The 17763-nt window shown below is 39.7% G+C and overlaps 1 protein-coding gene across 3 annotated transcripts; it reads right to left on the reverse strand.

Moving 5' to 3' along the window:
* Positions 1-13036: 13036 nt before the first annotated feature.
* ociad2 (OCIA domain containing 2) lies at positions 13037-17718 on the reverse strand. 3 transcript variants are annotated; one of them, XM_079575020.1, is made up of 7 exons: positions 17702-17718; positions 15029-15161; positions 14872-14965; positions 13729-13782; positions 13606-13653; positions 13371-13524; positions 13037-13114 (listed from the first exon to the last, which is right to left on the reverse strand). In XM_079575020.1, the coding sequence occupies exons 2-7, from the start codon at positions 15125-15127 to the stop codon at positions 13039-13041; spliced, it is 525 nt and encodes a 174-aa protein (XP_079431146.1). In that variant the 5' UTR covers positions 15128-15161; positions 17702-17718; the 3' UTR covers positions 13037-13038. The 3 variants fall into 3 exon arrangements, with proteins under 3 accessions (XP_079431146.1, XP_079431145.1, XP_079431144.1); XM_079575019.1 differs by lacking the exon at positions 17702-17718 and adding an exon at positions 17589-17606; XM_079575018.1 differs by lacking the exon at positions 17702-17718 and adding an exon at positions 17452-17483.
* Positions 17719-17763: the final 45 nt, after the last annotated feature.

Consider the following 17763-nt stretch of genomic DNA (forward strand, 5'->3'; position numbering starts at 1 on the left):
TGCTGAGGAGCAGTGGTCGGTTACTCGGCTGGTGACGAAAGCTCGGAGGCGTCTCCAGGAGGTGGGGGCGTTCCTAGGAGGACTCAGGCAAACCTATCCCTAAAATGGCCGCCATCAGAGTTTTTACAGATGACTCAAAAATACGTGAATGTGCCAAGGCAACACTTCAGGCATGTTTTTAATGAGGGAATGACATAATAACATGATGTAAAGCTTGAAAAAGTCCATTTTGCATAATACCCCCCCTTTAAAAACCAAAGAAAAAAAAATGCCTGAAATAAAATTAATCAAACTACGAACAAATAATGGCACTCTGGTAAAACAGCAAACACATGCTACAAAAAACATTAGATTATATGCTAATGAAAACATGTATATTTTATCTAAACGATCTGGTGACCCCACAAATTTGTCTCGCGACGCCCAGGTTGAGAACCACGGGTCTAGAAAATTTGCAAGGAAATTAGAGCATAAGGCCGTTGTCAATTACATCGTCAAATATATAGTTATCGTGATATTTCTTTTTTCCTATCGTGACAGAGATTTTAGGCCATATCGCCCGGCCCTACTAAAAACGCAAGATTACTGAAACAAAAACGAATGATAAGAAACAATACTTCTTTCATAAGGATATAGCAACAACACAGCTAAAAGCAACAAAGTCAGTTTTGTATATTCTAGGCCCAATAGTGCTGCTTGTTGATTTGGCTTGTTGTAAACACTTGCTCCTGACTTCAAACACGAGGGAAAATGCTTTATAATAACGATGATTCTGAGCTAAATGGACTCTGCAACACAAGTAGATTTCATGCCGCCTACACACTTAGACTTAGTGAGTAGAGCGACAAAAGGCAGACATCTTGGAGCTTCCACGGCCAGAGCACAGCCTCAATGAGAAGGGTCGCTCTCATGACAAAGCGGCAGGTCAAGCTCATGCCGACTTCCGCCCGATGTGCCGTGTACGCGGGCGGGATTAAACCCTCCTCCGGCCTGAGTAATAATCTGAAGATTACCCACTGCATCCAAGAGTTACGTAAGTCAATGCAGCCTCCAAAAAAAACTGCACTTTCCATCCTCTACTGCAGGGTTTTTAGGTTGAAGAGAATGGGCTGGGGAATATGGGAGAGATACGCAGTGAAATAGTTTGCTCAGCAGTGCCATAACAACAACTGAAAACATATCTTTAAAAGAACTTATCAAGCAAGAGACTATAGTATATCAAGATAGGAACACTCCCATTCGTAAGATGCATCATTTATCTGCGTGCCCTGTCAACATTTCATTAAAAGCCACTGATCAGTCAGATAGTGTTGAGAAATGTGTTACAGCAGCGCAAGAAACTACACAATCCAAATACTTTAGAACAAGACACACAAAGGGGAAGTCAGTGCTGATAAAAATAACAGTTGAGTGATAAATACAGCCGAACACAAGGCTCTGAACTCGTAGGTCAAGAGAAGAGCTGGATGTACACAAAATAAATCAAGGCTTCGTTACATTCAAGAGCGAAATCTCCCACATGCAAATTTCTTCTGGAGGCAAACGATCATTGGTGAAGTAATGAGTCTTCTAAATGTATATTTTGTAACTGAAAATGTGTTTCCTGTGTCAAAATCTCACAGCTTCTTCAGCGCAATTCGATTTCATAACAAATTCGTCATGATGTTAAAAGCTGCTTCTCAAAGTTCACACTTCATTGTGATTGGTTTCATCCGCCCTTCACTCGCCCAGAGTATGAGCCTGACAACTACGTAGAGTGAGGGGGTAGAGTCTGTGTTTGAGCTTAGAGCTGCATTGAACAAGCAACGAAGCACAATATGACGATTAATAGATCATCACAGGGATCAGAGACATCAATAGGAAAAAAATGAATACAAATATACAAATTTGAAGGTCTGATGAGAAGGTTGAGGCTTAAAAATGCAGATTTTTTTTTTTTAATGATTTGGTTTGATTTTTTCTCTAATGGCATGCGACCAAGCAGTGTTAATTTTGACAACATATTTTATTTTAGTTTTAGTCTTAGTCTTTTGACTAAAATGTAATTTGATTTTAGTCGAGATTTAGTCAAAAAAAGCTTTTCAATTTTAGTCTAGTTTTAGTCGAGTAAAATTGCATGTCAATTTAGTCGACTACATTAAAGACTAATTTAGTCGACTTTGCATTTCGAATATTCATTATAATCATATTAAATCAAGGTCCTCGACTTCATGGAGCTGCTTCCACATGAATAAAGCACAAACCTGTTCATTTGGCAGTGAATTTAAATGATCTGAGGCTCTTTCAGACGGTCAATAGAAGTTTGGATGATTTTAGTCTCTCCTTTTTTCATTTTTATTTAGTCTTATTTTAGTCGACTAAAATATCTGGACATTTTAGTCATAGTTTTAGTCTCATGAGAAACTTTTAATTTAGTTTTAGTCCAATTTTAGTCGTCAAAAATATCACTTTGACTAAAATTAAGACTAAATACTTTAGTCGACGAAATTAACACAGCGACCAAGTCAAAAGCACCGTAATGAACACAATTCAAGCGCAAAAGTCCGGCGATCATTGGGGCTAGATGCAAGTTGGCCATTTTAAACTCACTACTGCCACCACAGGCCACACGTATAACTGCACCTTCTATATTAAGCTCGTGCATGACGGCCCCGAAGTAACACCTTTTTGAGAGACAGTGCAGGATTTTAGAGGCAGTTGTGGTGAACAGGTCTGGGCTCATTCTACACATTAGGACATGGCTGGAACATGTAGGGGGAGGAAAATACATAATTTTAACATTTTTAAACTCTACATAGTCCCTTTAAAAATGTAAAAGGCGGTGCCAGTCCCTACGGCCTCAGTAAACAAGATCACTTAAACTTGCGTGAATTAAATATTACTCCAGGTATTTCTGATGGACATGGTTCAAAGCTTGAAACTATTGATTTTGCATGACTTTTCTCCAGCCCACGTAGAGTCACCGAGTTAAAGGGCTGCAGGCGTCCGATGTCACACACACGAGGAAGGAAGAACAAGCCGCAGTGACAGAAGCAGCCAGACAGAGAAGTTCAGCTGTGAGAACTTCCACAGTCGAGATTAGCAAACGGAAATAGTGACTCTTCAACTCCCAACAGACCGAAAAAACCTTACAAGCAACGACCCACCTACCGCAACGACAGACTGAAGGCGTGTTTCTCGCATGGCACTTCTCAGGCCGACAGAGCTGTGAATACTAATGATGACTTCCTGTTCAAAAAGTACAACCACAAACGTTAGAAAACTTTGTATATGTTAAAGAGAAGTGCCGGACTTGACGCGCTCGGTTAACCTTTTGGCAGTTATTGTGTGGTTATTGTTTACCACAGCGGACAGAAGCTTCTTCCCAATGCCACATCATGAATTATGCACAATAACTGTCTTGAAGCATTATCTAACCTCCTGAGCCACTGACTGCAATATCCAATGACTGCAGCAGAGTACAAGAAAATATCTTCGAATGACATGAATATACGAGGAGTCAATATGTTTACAGTTCACATATTAAAACGCCCTATACCTGTTGGTCTTTTTCCTGTTCACAAACGATGAAAGAGGGCGTGTGTGCATCTGTTAGTCTGAAACTCATTGTTACTTTTCTAACAAAGCAGTTCTTCACAGGGATGAGGTTATGAGATTGATCAAAAGACTTTATAATTAGATGAACGGTGCAAAAGGTTGTTTGTTTTTTTCTCCACAAATATCTGCTTGTACCATGCACTGAAAGACAAAACTGGCTTTATTCCAACGCTAGAAAAACCCAAAAACAAGGGATTTAACATTCGAGAGACGAGTGAAATGTTAAGTGAAGAAGAATCACGTGCATTTCATAAGGTTTGCAGAGGTCTGACGTATTACAGTCGACTCAAACACATAGGGACGCTCAGTTCTCTGCAGAGGCCAGTCTGTTCCCCCCAAAGAACTGCAGTGTTTGTCATTTTGGCTAATTGCAAACGTCCCGATTACTGTACACCCACCTATTCCCGACGTGCAACTTGTTAACTTTAACTGCTGACCCCACCGTACCTCCTCTGTCCTCTGTAATGCTCCGTCCATTCTTCGTTTATTTTGGTGAATACCTTTGACACGGGAAGAGAGATAAAGGTCAACTGCACACAACTGACCCGATCAATGTTTAACCCGACTTGTCCTAAAAAAAAAAAAACAACGTCCCGCTTTCTTCTCAGGGACACGCACACGGTTCGCACGCGGCATACAAACTGCAGATGTTTTTGTCGACCGGGTTTTAGTGAATCTCACGACGAAAAAGCGTTTGCGCAACATGCTAACTTGGATAAGCTGCTATGTGGTGCAGTAATTTAGACTGAAGCCTATATGGAGATCCCGCCAACACTAAATGATAGGCCTGGCTCGTGTGTAATCACTGCTTTAGGACATGAAACCTTTTTTATTTTTTTTTACAACACAAAAGGCAGTCACGTAAACAACAAATACTTCTACGCACAGCTAAAACTCAGCTCAACTCGTGTCTTGAAATGGATTAAACTTAAAAGAAGCAGAAGATCTTTGCACATCCTGATACTGTAGTTTGGCCGTTTTTCGCGCTGAGGTCAGAAACAGGGCGGTTTCTTTTGGAGAGGCCAGACGCAAACATCAGTTATGCTCCAAACCCTGGTTCCCAAAGTCCCGGGATAATCTGCCTCAGCAGGGCTCAATTACGGGTTATTTCTGGCTACACTCGCTTCTCATTGTGCGCGACATGACGGAGAGTCTTCAATTCCATCAATGAAAAGGCAATAGCGCGCGTCGTCCGCTTTCTGTGCAAAAAAACCCAACAATGAGGACACACGGGAAAAAAAAGGGGACGAAACGGCAACACAAAGACCCATTATCTGGCTTTCACTTTAAAAATGTTGTTGACAGAGAGGCGCTAAAGCTGAGGCTAAATGAGACCAAAAAAAACAATCTCTCTAAAGCCAAAGCCAGAATGTGGGTCATCAAAATGTATGAAAACTTAAAAATAAATGAAGAAGGGGGAACTTGCGTTTTGTAACTCAATGCAGAGAGCAGAAACAAGGTCATATCCTCAATTAACAAAAAAACAAGCAAGTCATTTTCTTTCATACATGTTTGCAGTTAATGATTCAACAGTAAAAATAAGGTCACACAAGGTTCAGAAAACTCCTGTGAACCCACTCGATAGCCTGTATCAATTAAACTTTAGAGCTTGATCTGAGACGAGTGTGGGAAAAACCCCTCGCACTCGAAATGAGGAAACTAAACGTGAAGATAAAACATTACTAACACCTGGCTAACATTGGCCAACACGGGTTCACATGTTCCTGACCACAGTGGGGTAGGGCGGCACCATTTCAAAAAATACATTGTGTATTTACAGTCATTGGTTTTACTGCCAGTATTGCTTTATGTTTTAAAGTCAAGCATATTTTCAACATGATCGGGAGAATTAACAATTTAGAGAAGACTGAAAAAGAATCGCACGCATTTCAGGAGTTTGTCTGAGGTCTGAGGTGTAGACCAGTGATTCTCAAACTGTGATTTTAGACCAATTCACAATAATAAAGTAATTCAATGTATGTTTCAGACAGAAATTACGTTTGGTGTTTAGTTTAGACTCTTTTCGGAGTTGTTACGTGATGCAAATATTCTGCAATCTACCAAAACCGATTCATTTAAAGTGATAGTCTGTAAGATTTCAGACGAGGACAGTGACAGGTTGCTTTCAAAAGTAAACAATGATTGGACCTGAAATCTACTCCGAGTTTGCAAAATGAGCAGAAAGACGCACAGAATTTTCGTAAGCAAACGATCAAGCTCCCGCCGTCCTCCGATTGGACCTGATAGGCCGGTTCTCTGGAAACCTCGTCTCATTGGTCAAAGTTATGGTACACCTTGCATTCTGATTATGGAGGGACTTAAAAATATAATTATCTAATGTTATTTACTTTACGTCAAATTGCAGGCCCAGGCGGACAACTATACACAAACTATTGAATTTGTAAAAGCTTTTAACAATCACTTTAAGGTTATTTGCTTCTCAACATATCTGACTTCAGACTTCAGACAAACTAAAGCCATTTACTTCACCCAGTAACGTGATCATATCAACTGATTTGTACAAGTGTCAAAGAGAAAACATTTCCAAGTTTACAAAGTGTTTATAATAAGCATGAAGTTGGGTTTTATGATGAGCAGGTGACAACACAAAGCAGTAAACAGGTGCCCAGGCTAAGCTCCCACCCAGTGAATATTTGTGCAGTTGTCCATTACTGTCCCATTTTAAAAAGAGCTTTACATAACAGGAAGGCTTTCTACAGATTATACTGCTGTTAAAAAGTTATGTCGGTATTTAATATTTCTGGAACACCGGGTTAACTGTTAATACGTGAGAAAAGCTTAGAGACTCGGGGAGAGCGTGGCCTCATGCTGGAGTCTAGCTTTCCCGACCTCCATATTCCCAATACCATTAATGTCTTACCAGATTACTGCAAACACACTAATTCACAGGAGTAATGCCGGCAGATAATCACAGATACACGGTTATGTGCAATCTACGGGGATTCCCCGTCGTTCTGTACGGGCAGCACTACCATCAGAGGCTTAATCCTGGCAGCCACACAGAGGATCAGCCATTTGGACGAGCCACCAGCCGCAGCCAGGCCAGGACCTCATCAAACTGAGTGTATTCAACTTTATACAAGGAATTAGGGTCCAATAGAACTTATTAATGGCGGGAAACCGCGTGTCAAGCTTTTGGAGGCCAATGTAATTGAAACAGGAAAGTTTTGGAAGCTGACAATTTCATTGAGAAAAGTTATGTCATTATATATACATCACAAAATTAGCAGAGGTCGTCCATCTGACTGAGAATGGCATATATTGAAAATACAACCTTAAATATAAACACATTCAAACACTAAACTAAACTTAAACACTATTAAAAATGAGCAAAAGTTCAGTTTTAGTCTAGTTTTTTTAATTTTCCTAATTTACCTCAATTTTAGCCTGTTACTAATCCTGATTTTGTGTTTTAAGTCTTTTGTTTTGACACAATTGGATGGAAAAACAAATGGCTTTTGTTTAATTTCAATGAAGCAGATTGTGATGAAAAGATATAGTAGCTAACATTATAGTAAGGAGGTACAGAACATTTTCAAGAGGGCATTAAGCAGTTAGTGTTAGACAGGCTAAGTACAGAGTCATACTATGTTGAAATGTATTGTCTAAATTTAAAAACTTGACAACCTGCTGCAGTAAAAATGGGAAAAATTGCTTCAATGTATCCCCCTCTTCTGAGCGACAAGTCTGAGCATGTCACTGTAAAAAGGCCGGGGCATAATTCCTGCGAGGGTCCGTCCTCTCCTTATGTGGGCAGACAGACTGACTTTTCTTCTGCATGGCTGGAGGAGGACATGGCCGAACTATTCAGAGAGAAGCCAAAGAGCGCACTGACTGACCAGATTCCTGCCTCTCTCTGTACATGGCTTTGGTCTCAGCTCAACGTCAAACAAATGTCGCATTGTACAATCTGATGTACTGGTCCTGACGGAGCCCGATAGAGTCTTGAAGATGAAAGCAAAGTTAGATGCAAAACTGTAGAAAAAAACAATACACCCAGCAGCACCATGCAGCAGTGCGGGTATGACCAGAATTAGCAATGAGATGAAGCAGAGAAGGCAGATGTTTGGCAGACTTGTTTTTTTCGATAAGAGGAAATAACTGAGATCCTAAAAACACACAAACATAGACGCCAAAAGCAACTGTATAACATGACGACAACAAAACAGAAGAAAATTCCTGACCAGCATTGAAAAGTGGACACATTAGTGCAACTTTACACTACTGTGCTTGATCACAAATTAAATGTAAGACAGGAGACCCATAAGTCATTGTTCATAGTAGTTAGAGCTGGGCGATATATCGGTATTTAAGATATATCGATATATTTTTAAATGAGTTTTGGAATTAGACCATATCATGTATATCAGGATATTTCAAATTCAGATAAGATATTAAGTTAACAAAAAGAAACATGTAATCTCAAGATGATTTAAAAAAAAAAAGTTTATCTTATTCTTAAACTTTATTTTGTTATCTCTTTATACATTGTTTTTATAGTGAGCTTTCAATAGAGTTCGAGACATTGTAGTTACCATGGAGATCCGCCATCTTTGCAGCTTTTAGCATACATTTCCAATGACTAACATTAGCTAAAAACAGTATAAAATGGAGAAAATAGCCGTGGAACAACTCCTTTAGCTGCAGAGTTACTAGTGGTAAATACAGCTAACTCACTGTGGTGTCCAAGTGTTTTAATGTGAACAATAACTCCAGTATTTTAACTTCTAAAATCTCCATTAGTTTACAATTGCTGCTAATCCCATAATGCTTAGCGATATGACGTCACATTCCCGAACTCTATAGAACTGCTCATATTTGGCTTTAACTTTGACTCAACATTTCATTTCACAGCTCTCACTTTGCAGAAAAAATATAGGGGTATATATTAGGGCTGCACAATATATCGCAAAAAAAATCGTATCGCGATATTAGGTGATGCAATATCTATATCGCAAGAAGCCATAATATATCGCAACATCACTAAAGAGATCGACACTTTTTTTTTTGCAAACTCAGCCAAAAAATGCACTGAATTTATACATTTGTAAAAGTTCTAGTTACATTTTTAGACATTTTTCTCTTGTGGTGCTGATGTGCTTTGTTGAAGTCTTGTTTTGACACAATTTGCTGAAAAAATAGTTATATATACTGAGAATGGAACATATGTTGACATGTTTTAGTGAAATATCGCAATATCTTTATCGCGATATTGCGCAGCAGCATCGAATATCGCAAGTTACTTCAATATCGTGCAGCCCTAATATAGAGTTCGGGAATGTGACGTCATATCGCTAAGCATTATGGGGATTAGCAGCAATTGTAAACTAATGGAGATTTTAGGAGTTAAAATACTGGAGTTATTGCTCACATTAAAACACTTGGACAACGCAGTGAGTTAGATGTGTTTACCAGCAGTAACTCGGCAGCTAACGGAGCTGTTCCACGGCTATTTTCTCCACTTTATAAACTGTTTTTAGCTAATGTTAGTCAATGGAAATGTATGCTAACAGCTGCAAAGATGGCCGATCTCCATGGTAACTGTAGACTTTCCCGAACTCTATTATCGTACATCGAAATTCAACCGAAATATATCGGGACATGACTTTTCATATCGCCCAGCCCTGACAGTAGCTATATATTGGCTATAAAGTTGTCTGCAAAAACTCAAGTGCCTGAAGTGCATGGCAAATAACAATATGCAACAGTAAATGTGATATTGACCGAAGGGGTTTGATGTAATAATAGTTTTGGAGTTGAGCAGTAAAGTAAACAGGCTGTTGTTGCACGTCTGAATCACACAGATGTGAGTCAATATTTTCCCGTGAAGTCCTTAAAAGTGTCATTAATATGCACAGAAATAAAATAAGTTCTGGTTAGCTTTTGGGGATCAGACAGCAGGGAGCAAACAGCTAAGGTTGAAGCAGGAGGCTAACAGCAGCAGCAGCACTGAGCAGCTTAGACCAAGGAAGAGCTAGTTGTCAACAAGCTAACCCTCCCGTCCAACACACGAACAACAACACTGAATCCCACACGGGCAGGTCCCACACGAGGAAAACTCATGCCACCGCGAAATCCAAAGCTAATAAGTCAGTATCGGAGTAGTAGCCAAACTCCTTTAGCATCATGCTACGGTGCCCCAGTTGGGAAAGCTAACGTTACCTCAACGCCAAAGTTAATCACGGAACTTGACACGAGCCTGCGTTAAAACTACAGTAAGCTGCGGCCACAGTGCAACAAAACGACTTCTTATTTCGCGACGCTTGCGTTTACTTACAACTTTTATCTTGTCTCCTCAGTGCGGCTAACTCTCCGTGGCTAGCTTGCGGACATTCTTTTCATTCGCCGAACAAGCGTCTCTGTCCTGGCCCTCCTCCATTGGAAGGATTTGCGTAGTGGTGTGATTTTTTTTTTTTCTCCTCGCTCTGTTTCGGTGTTGGAAGAGCTCCACTGTCACAGCAGACGGTGGGAGCGGGTGGAGCTGCAGGGCGGAGCGCGCCGCGCATACAAGACCCCCGTTGTTTTACGCAATCTGTCTGCACGGGGACGATGGGACTGGTGAGGTGATTGTCTTTTACTTTCACTGCATCTGTTCAGCTCAGTATAGTCCATAATGTTACACAATGTCCCTTTAAAGGAACAGGCCACCATTTTTACAGACTGAGATATATTCTTATCTAATAATAATAATAATAATGCATTGGTTTTATATAGCGCTTTTCTGGACACTCAAAGACGCTTTACATTGCACCATTCATTCCATACTTGGTGGTGGTAAGCCACAGCTGCCCCGGGGTAGACTGACAGAAGCGAGGCAACCAGTCTGCGCCATCGGCCCCTCCGACCACCACCAACCACTCACTCACTCACTACATTTACCCCAGGCTTCCTGGTGTTACTAAACGGTCTCCCATCCAAGTACCGAACAGGCCCTTCCCTGCTTAGCTTCCAAGGTCTGACGGGATTGGGCATCGCAAAGGTGGTATGACCACTGATCTGACCTTAGACGAGTTGACACGTACCTGTCTGGTCTTTGTTTGTGCCCTCAGTCACACAAAACTGTCTGCAATCTGTCTGCACGGGGACGATGGGACTGGTGAGGTGATTGTCTTTTACTTTCACTGTATCTGTTCAGCTCAGGAAGGACTTGTTTGTATCTAAAGTCAAATACATTATGTTACTTAAAGTCACACCGCGAAACATTTTGGTCTGTGCCGTTGCCATCGGTGCAAAACCTTCTCCCAATGAACAGCTCCACACAGAAAATGCGGTGACTGCAGTGGGTGATCAAAGAATGGATTTGGATGAGAACTTAACCTGTTTAGATCTGAAATCTCCACGGCAACGAGCTGGAGACGTACCCACTCCCGGTAAAGTTGTAGTCATGTCTTAGGAGAGCTGAGCCGCTCACAGCCAAAGCACATGTTTGTTTGTACATTTGTGAGGTACTTTTCATTGATGAAAATATCTGTCATAAAATAAATGCTTGTATTTCATTTTTATTTTTTGGGTAAACATTTTTTTTTACCCATTTTTTAAATGGGTAAAAGAAAAACATCAAAGCCCGTCATGCACTTTAATAGTATAACTAAAGAACTCGTCATCAAAAAGTTGACCTTTAAATATGAACTTAGATGAAAGTTCTTCTTGAGTCACACTTCAAATACAGAGAACTGAAGATGACTCAAGAATCATCTTCATCTAAAATGGACAACTCCTTTATGACTCTACACAGACTTTAAAAAGGATTTCAGTCATGTAATAATCATTAGTATCTTTGAAATAGTATCGCTCTGCCACTAATTTACATTCTTGCATGATATCAGCATTTTCAGTTACATGTTGTTGCGTCATGTTAAAAGCTAATGTTCTTTGCACTAAGCACTGTAATATCAGGCTCTTGCAAGGTTAGGCAGCACAAATAAACTTGCAGAAAAAAAGAAAGAAATGGGACCAGTTGAGCAATGCTGGGAACTGGAGGATCAGCTTCGAAATTGTAAAGTTTTATAATTCACCAAGTCTAATAGATAAAGGCTACAAAGCCGACACATTTTAAATTGTAATGTCGACAACAAAATACCACAACAAATTCCAAACCAGTTTAGAGCATCACATTTTATATTTGTTGTTATAATTTTTTATCACAAGGCAACAATAATAAACTTGTGACATTATCTGAATCAGAATAGTGTTTATTGCCATTGTTTGGAACAGGTTCACAAACTAGGAACTGTTTTCAGTACAATCTTGCAACATAGAACATATAACACAGCATTTAGATTAAAAAATAAGCCATAAAAACTAACCAGGGGGGACAGAGACATGAAGTACACCCAAAACATGGACAGGTGATCACCTAATAACCTCCTGAACCGAGGGAAAAACTCTGAAACCGAAGGTCGTAAATCTGTGGTCGTGGCTGTGCGGTGCTCCGGTCTGCAGAGTCATAATATTGGAGCGTAACCTGCATGTCCCGCCTCAGTCACTGTGATTGGCTGGAGCCGCGTACGCCCACAGGCAGCTGGGGTCTCCACAGGGCAACAGGCCCGTCCGTCTGAGCTAAAGCACCTGTTGATTGGATGACGTCTTTCGGGGGTGACATTCACATGGACTTCGTTTACATACAGCAGGGTACAGCACATACTGCGTACATTTGATGGGGGAAAAAACGTGTTCAGGTCAGGACTAGTCTATGATAGCCTAGTTCATACTTGATAACCTTAATAAAACTAATGATCTGGGAGTCTTTATGTAGGTATTTATATCTGAAATTGTTTCTTAAACAAACCAAAAACGCATTTGACGAGCATCACAACACTCGTGTAAGCCAATAAACAGACAAAAGACAGACATATTCATTTATCAAATCTATATTTTTGTCTTTGACATAATAACATGAACAGCAAAATGGTACATTCAGAGCATAAGACACCATTGAACAAGAATACAGGTTTCTTGGAGTTGATTTCAAAGAGTTAATAAAGCCTGTTTGCTCTAACCAGAAAATGTCTCAATGAAACAATATTACATTTACTGAAAGCAAACATTATTGATAATGCAGAGTCAGTTACCATACCATTATGGCAGTGCTGATTATGAATGAAATGAAAGCAGCATTGCCTCCATCTAGTGGCCATCTGTGAACACGTACACGTACATGTACATGTACCCTTCGCGCGCACACACACCAGCGGAGCATATTTAAAATTTAGAAGGAAAAAATAATTAATCGTGTGTTTCGTCCAGTTTGTTTTATTATTCTGAAAACAAACAAACAAAGTTTATTAGATATTTCTTAAGTTATGTTCATTCATTGGGCAAAAGACAAAGATGTTTCCTATTGGCCATAAAATTTAACTCACCTATTGCAATCTGGCCTAGTATTAAGGAACATTACAGTAACAGTAGTGTGACCCACCTCTAACTTTGTGGCTGCTCTACTGCTGGAGCTGAAGCTTCCTTTTTCTTACATTCTTCACACACATGTCCACAGTGTCTGTGGAAAATACAATGGTCAGCAACACACAGAGGCTGGAACAAAATAGTAATATGATATGACTTTTAACTTTTGTCTGTATCACAAATAGATTCATGTTTGCATTTCGGGAGAGAGTTTGGCTAATATTTCTCATTCAAATACTTGACTTTCTGAATTCTCTATGACCTATTTACCCAACATTACTACAGTGTGATGCAAGACACAGCAATAAGAAAATTCCTCTAACACAGACCCTCACAGACTTGTACCATACCTGTGCCCAGGGCGAGATCCCCATGGTCCAAATGAAGGACGTCCAGCACCCCAAGGACCACCAGGACCTGCTTTAATACCAAGCTCCTGGAATTTGCCCCGACAGGTTCCCATGTAGGAGGCTTTTCCGATCGCATATCCAAGGATTCCAGCAACTAGAGAGAAAAGCGGTAAGAATGAACGAGTCTGTTGCAAGTTTGTGGAATAAACTATTTTCTACTGAGAGCGTTACTCACCGATAACTTTAGGGAATGGACCAAAACGAGGGGATGGCTTCCAAACACCTGCCACAAAAAGACAAAAGTTTATTTCCCTCTTACTTTACATTATTTAAAATGTAAAAAGTCTCCTATCCTTACCATTGTATATGAGACCACCAGTCACAGCCATGCTGCCCACGGAGATGGGAAGAGCTGAGGAAAAGGCACATTTATCATGTTCAGATCAATGTCATCATTGTTCATAAATACAGACTTGTACCCTTAATTACCCTGATTAATGTCAAAAGGCAAATACTGTACATACAATTTCTTATCAGAATTTGCCTACATTTGGGTTGAGTACACAGTAGACTTGTTGAACTTTGACCTACGGTGGCTGATAAAATGTTACTAATATAGTTAATGTGATAAGGATAAAACCATGACGAGTCCAACTTGAGGCATATCAAATGCCCTGGGAGATATTTAGAAAACTATAACTGTAAACTAAACTAAACTGTATTAGCTGTGATAATATCAAAACATAAAACACCAGATGATGCTTTTGACAAAGATTACAGCAGCACTGTTGAAATATACAACTCACACTAATCTTTATGGTGGACCAGAAGTCGTAGCACTTTGCGTTACAACTTTGTATGAAAATTGATGGATTGATTTTGATTTGGTCTACTGTTTGATATCTATCTTGGCTTTTCCTGTCTTTCTGGTCACCACCATGTTTTTCACCTAGATACAGTACAGTAATCTAGGCCTGTTAAGTAAATCTATGGGCTTGGCATACCATTTGAAGTATGTGGGTGTGTCTTTAAGACCAAACGTTTGGTTATTTAACTAAAGACCTACATTAGTGTTTTATGCGTGACCTTAAATAACCCTTGAATTTACAAGCACTTTTATAGCCGATGTCTACCTCTACAGCTCTAAAATCAGTCTAAACACAAAGCATGAATAAAGAAGAGGCTATAATAGGATTTAAAATGTTCATTGCAATTGTGCACCTTCACTGTTCCCCTGGTTTGACTTCTAGCCTCTACATAAGAGAGTGCTTTCTAAGGCGGCGGGTCTAATTTCACACAGAAGAATGTAAACACTCGGGGATCAGTGAACGGGCCGACGACAGATGAACTGTCAAAATGTTGTGCAATATGCGACCAACAAACCTCCCAGGTGAGGGTTAGATTGCCACGCCACAGTGAGAACCATTGAAGAGCCCCAGAATGCAATGCACCCAACCAGATGTATGAGAAAGGCATGAATGTCTGTGCACCGTAGTCTCACCTCTGTACCAAAAGCTCTCCTCTTGACACTCTTTCCAAACCTTTCTCACATCCTCTCTGTGGACGTGATGGTCACTTAGAGGGCACTTGAAGGACTAAAAAGGACAGTTTACATTAGAGCCACATTGCAGGACGGGTTAACATTTGTTTACACTTACGCCTTTCGCCTTGTCCGGGGAGGGAGCAGGGGTGGTCCCGGCCGCAGCAGCCCCCTCGGTCCGCACGGTCACAGTCTCGGCTGCTTCTTCAGAGCTCATGATGTGTAGTCACCACAGCAAAGACTTTTACTCTCTGTAATGTGCACCGTTTGGCTGATCAAATACTTCCTGCGTGCGTGCGTGGGTAGAAGCCAGCCTGTTGCCAGTGCTCCTCCCCGGATTGCACTTCTAACTCCGCCCCAGTCATTCGCAACATTACACAGACAGTATAGTACTCCTATAATTATCAAGAAGTATTCAGAGTTTATAGAAAAATGACCTGGAATATGCAGTTATCCTTCAATAAGGCAGTTGAAAGTAATAATATCCTTTATATAGTGTATTTTCATCAAAGTTCAACAGCAGCATTATGGCTCACCTCTGTACACAGATTTGCAGGTTGAAGGCACACCTTTATTTGGAGTTGGTGCGATTAACCCGCCCTTTACGAAAAATCCCCAGTCATCATTACTACAATTGCAATTTGAAGTGTTACAAACCTTTTATTTAACCAGCATGAGTGTATTTCACATTTTACCAATATGTATGTGGCCTAATTCTAGCCTTTTATTATATTCTTTATGTCTTCTTATTTGAAAAAAATGTTGAAATGGTTGTTTTAGAAAGAACAACAATTGCTACTGTCTTTCGAAAATAATAATTTAAAGGACCTATATCTGATTTTTTGATTGCAAACAATGAAAGAGGAAGCGACTAAATTAAAATGCTAGTTGTGGTCCAAGCTCATGCATAACTTTCGTAATATATTTGTAACATCTAAACAGGGACAGGTTTATAGGCACATTTCACAACTTGCAGGGTCACTTTTCAGGGTCGCTTTCACAAAAATGCTAGAAAAGTAGCCTGAAAGTTCATAAAGTGTAAACAAATGTTTTATAATTTGATACACACTGTTCTCCACAAACGCTTGAGTTAAACTAAAGGAGGACAAAATACATTTCATTCCATTTCCAGAAGTAAAATCAGGTATAGCTCCTTTTAACAACCCTAATTCTATGTTTTATCTATTTGTTTAATTTATAAGACAGTATCACTAAACATTTCCCTCAATGATGTGAAGGAAAACTCTTGTTAGTCTCAATCCTAAATCCAAAATTGAGGTTATATCTTTGGTTTAAATTATCGGCATGGTGCTCTTTAATGGACAAGTCTACTGAGGCTGTTACATTGTTAGACGTTGAAAGATAAAATGGAAACTATTTTGTGTTAAAATGGTACTGGACTGGAAAGTATTTAAGACCATACAATAGCCATATTACTGATCAATAACTGAATCAATGCGATTGATCAATATCAGTATTATTGTATTGGGACATGACCAGAGGTGGGTTGAGTAGCCAAAAACTTACATTGAAATAATTTTACTCAAGTACAAAAGTCGTGACCCAAACATTTACTCAAGTAAGAGTAAAAAGTACTCGGAGAAAATGTTACTTGAGCAACTGTTCGAGTGGAAAAAGTCTGATTTATTTTCAATAAATTGTGTGGAACAAAACATTAACTCATGCGGGAAATCATGACATTTCCAAAGAAAATGCCTAGAAAATTAAAAACGACAGACCAGGAAAACAAAGTAATTCTCAAAACAAACTACATCTAGTATTTTATAGATTGAAATAAATACATATTTACTCACAGTTGAAAAAGTAACAATTATTTCCACTCAAGAAATATCACAGATAATTGATTATAATATAGTAGTAAGTAGAAGTAAAAAGTACGGCATGATGAAACTACTCCAAAAAGGACTCAAGTACATGAGCACTGAGTACTACCTCACTGCAAAAATTATTTCACTAGATCAGTATAAACATCTCAATTTGAGCATAATAATCCACATTTTAGTTGTTTTGACTAGTTAAGAAGCTCTTGGGCGTTTGTCCTAGATTATTTCACTTGTTCTGAGATGTTTCTGACTCGTTTCGATACATTTCGTCCTTATTTCAGGTCATTTTCTTTGCCAATGGGGTAAGAAAATTGGTCTTGTCTCATTGGCAATTTTACTTTCTTATTTCAAGCGAGATAGAACTGGTCTGAAATGTCCCCAAACAAGCAAAGTAAACTCGGTCCAATCAGGAAAAGTGTCTAAATGAGTGAAAACCGCTCAAAACAAGTTACATTTCCTCAATTCAAGTCATTTAAGACAATGCTTGATATTCACTTTTTGTTGTGCTGCCTCTGGACATGACACACATCTATAAATAGCCTATTCTTATTTTCCATATAGCCCACCATAAAGAGAAAAAGAGACCCATACAGATTCCACTGGTAACAAACTACTCAGACAATAAGACTTAGCAGATTCTATTTATTGCCAAGACAGACACACTCTGAAGCTATGACGCAGTTATAACTATATTTACTTTTTAGGAAGACAGTTGTCACCTGAAAGTCGGGTAAAGGTTGGCAAAGGTGGATTTTGTTTTTGTTTCCTGATTTGTCAGACTGTTGACCTAGAAAGTGGGCATCAGAATGAGTTAAAAAAGCTGCCTAAACTCACGCCGCTCAGGGCTGGATGAGGTTAACCTTAGAGTGCAGTGACCAATGGTGTTTCTTCGTGGGCTGCGCTGTGGCCTGCCCTCCACGAGGATTGATGCGCGAATAAAAACTCACCTGGCCAATCTGTTCGGGAGATAAAGGGACCTGTTTGGAAAAGCCTGACCAATCACTTTCTT

Source organism: Gobius niger (genome assembly GCF_951799975.1).
Source record: "Gobius niger genome assembly, chromosome: 17".
NCBI lineage: Eukaryota > Metazoa > Chordata > Actinopteri > Gobiiformes > Gobiidae > Gobius > Gobius niger.

Bases quoted from the DNA above. Each gene is read 5' to 3' on its own strand.
- ociad2 (XM_079575020.1), bottom strand. From the start codon at position 15,127: ATGAGCTCTGAAGAAGCAGCCGAGACTGTGACCGTGCGGACCGAGGGG. The intron at 13,654-13,728 runs GTAAGGATAGGA...TTTTTGTGGCAG, and splicing joins TGGTGGTCTCATATACAATG to GTGTTTGGAAGCCATCCCCT. The intron at 13,525-13,605 runs GTGAGTAACGCT...TTTTCTCTCTAG, and splicing joins TCCATTCCCTAAAGTTATCG to TTGCTGGAATCCTTGGATAT.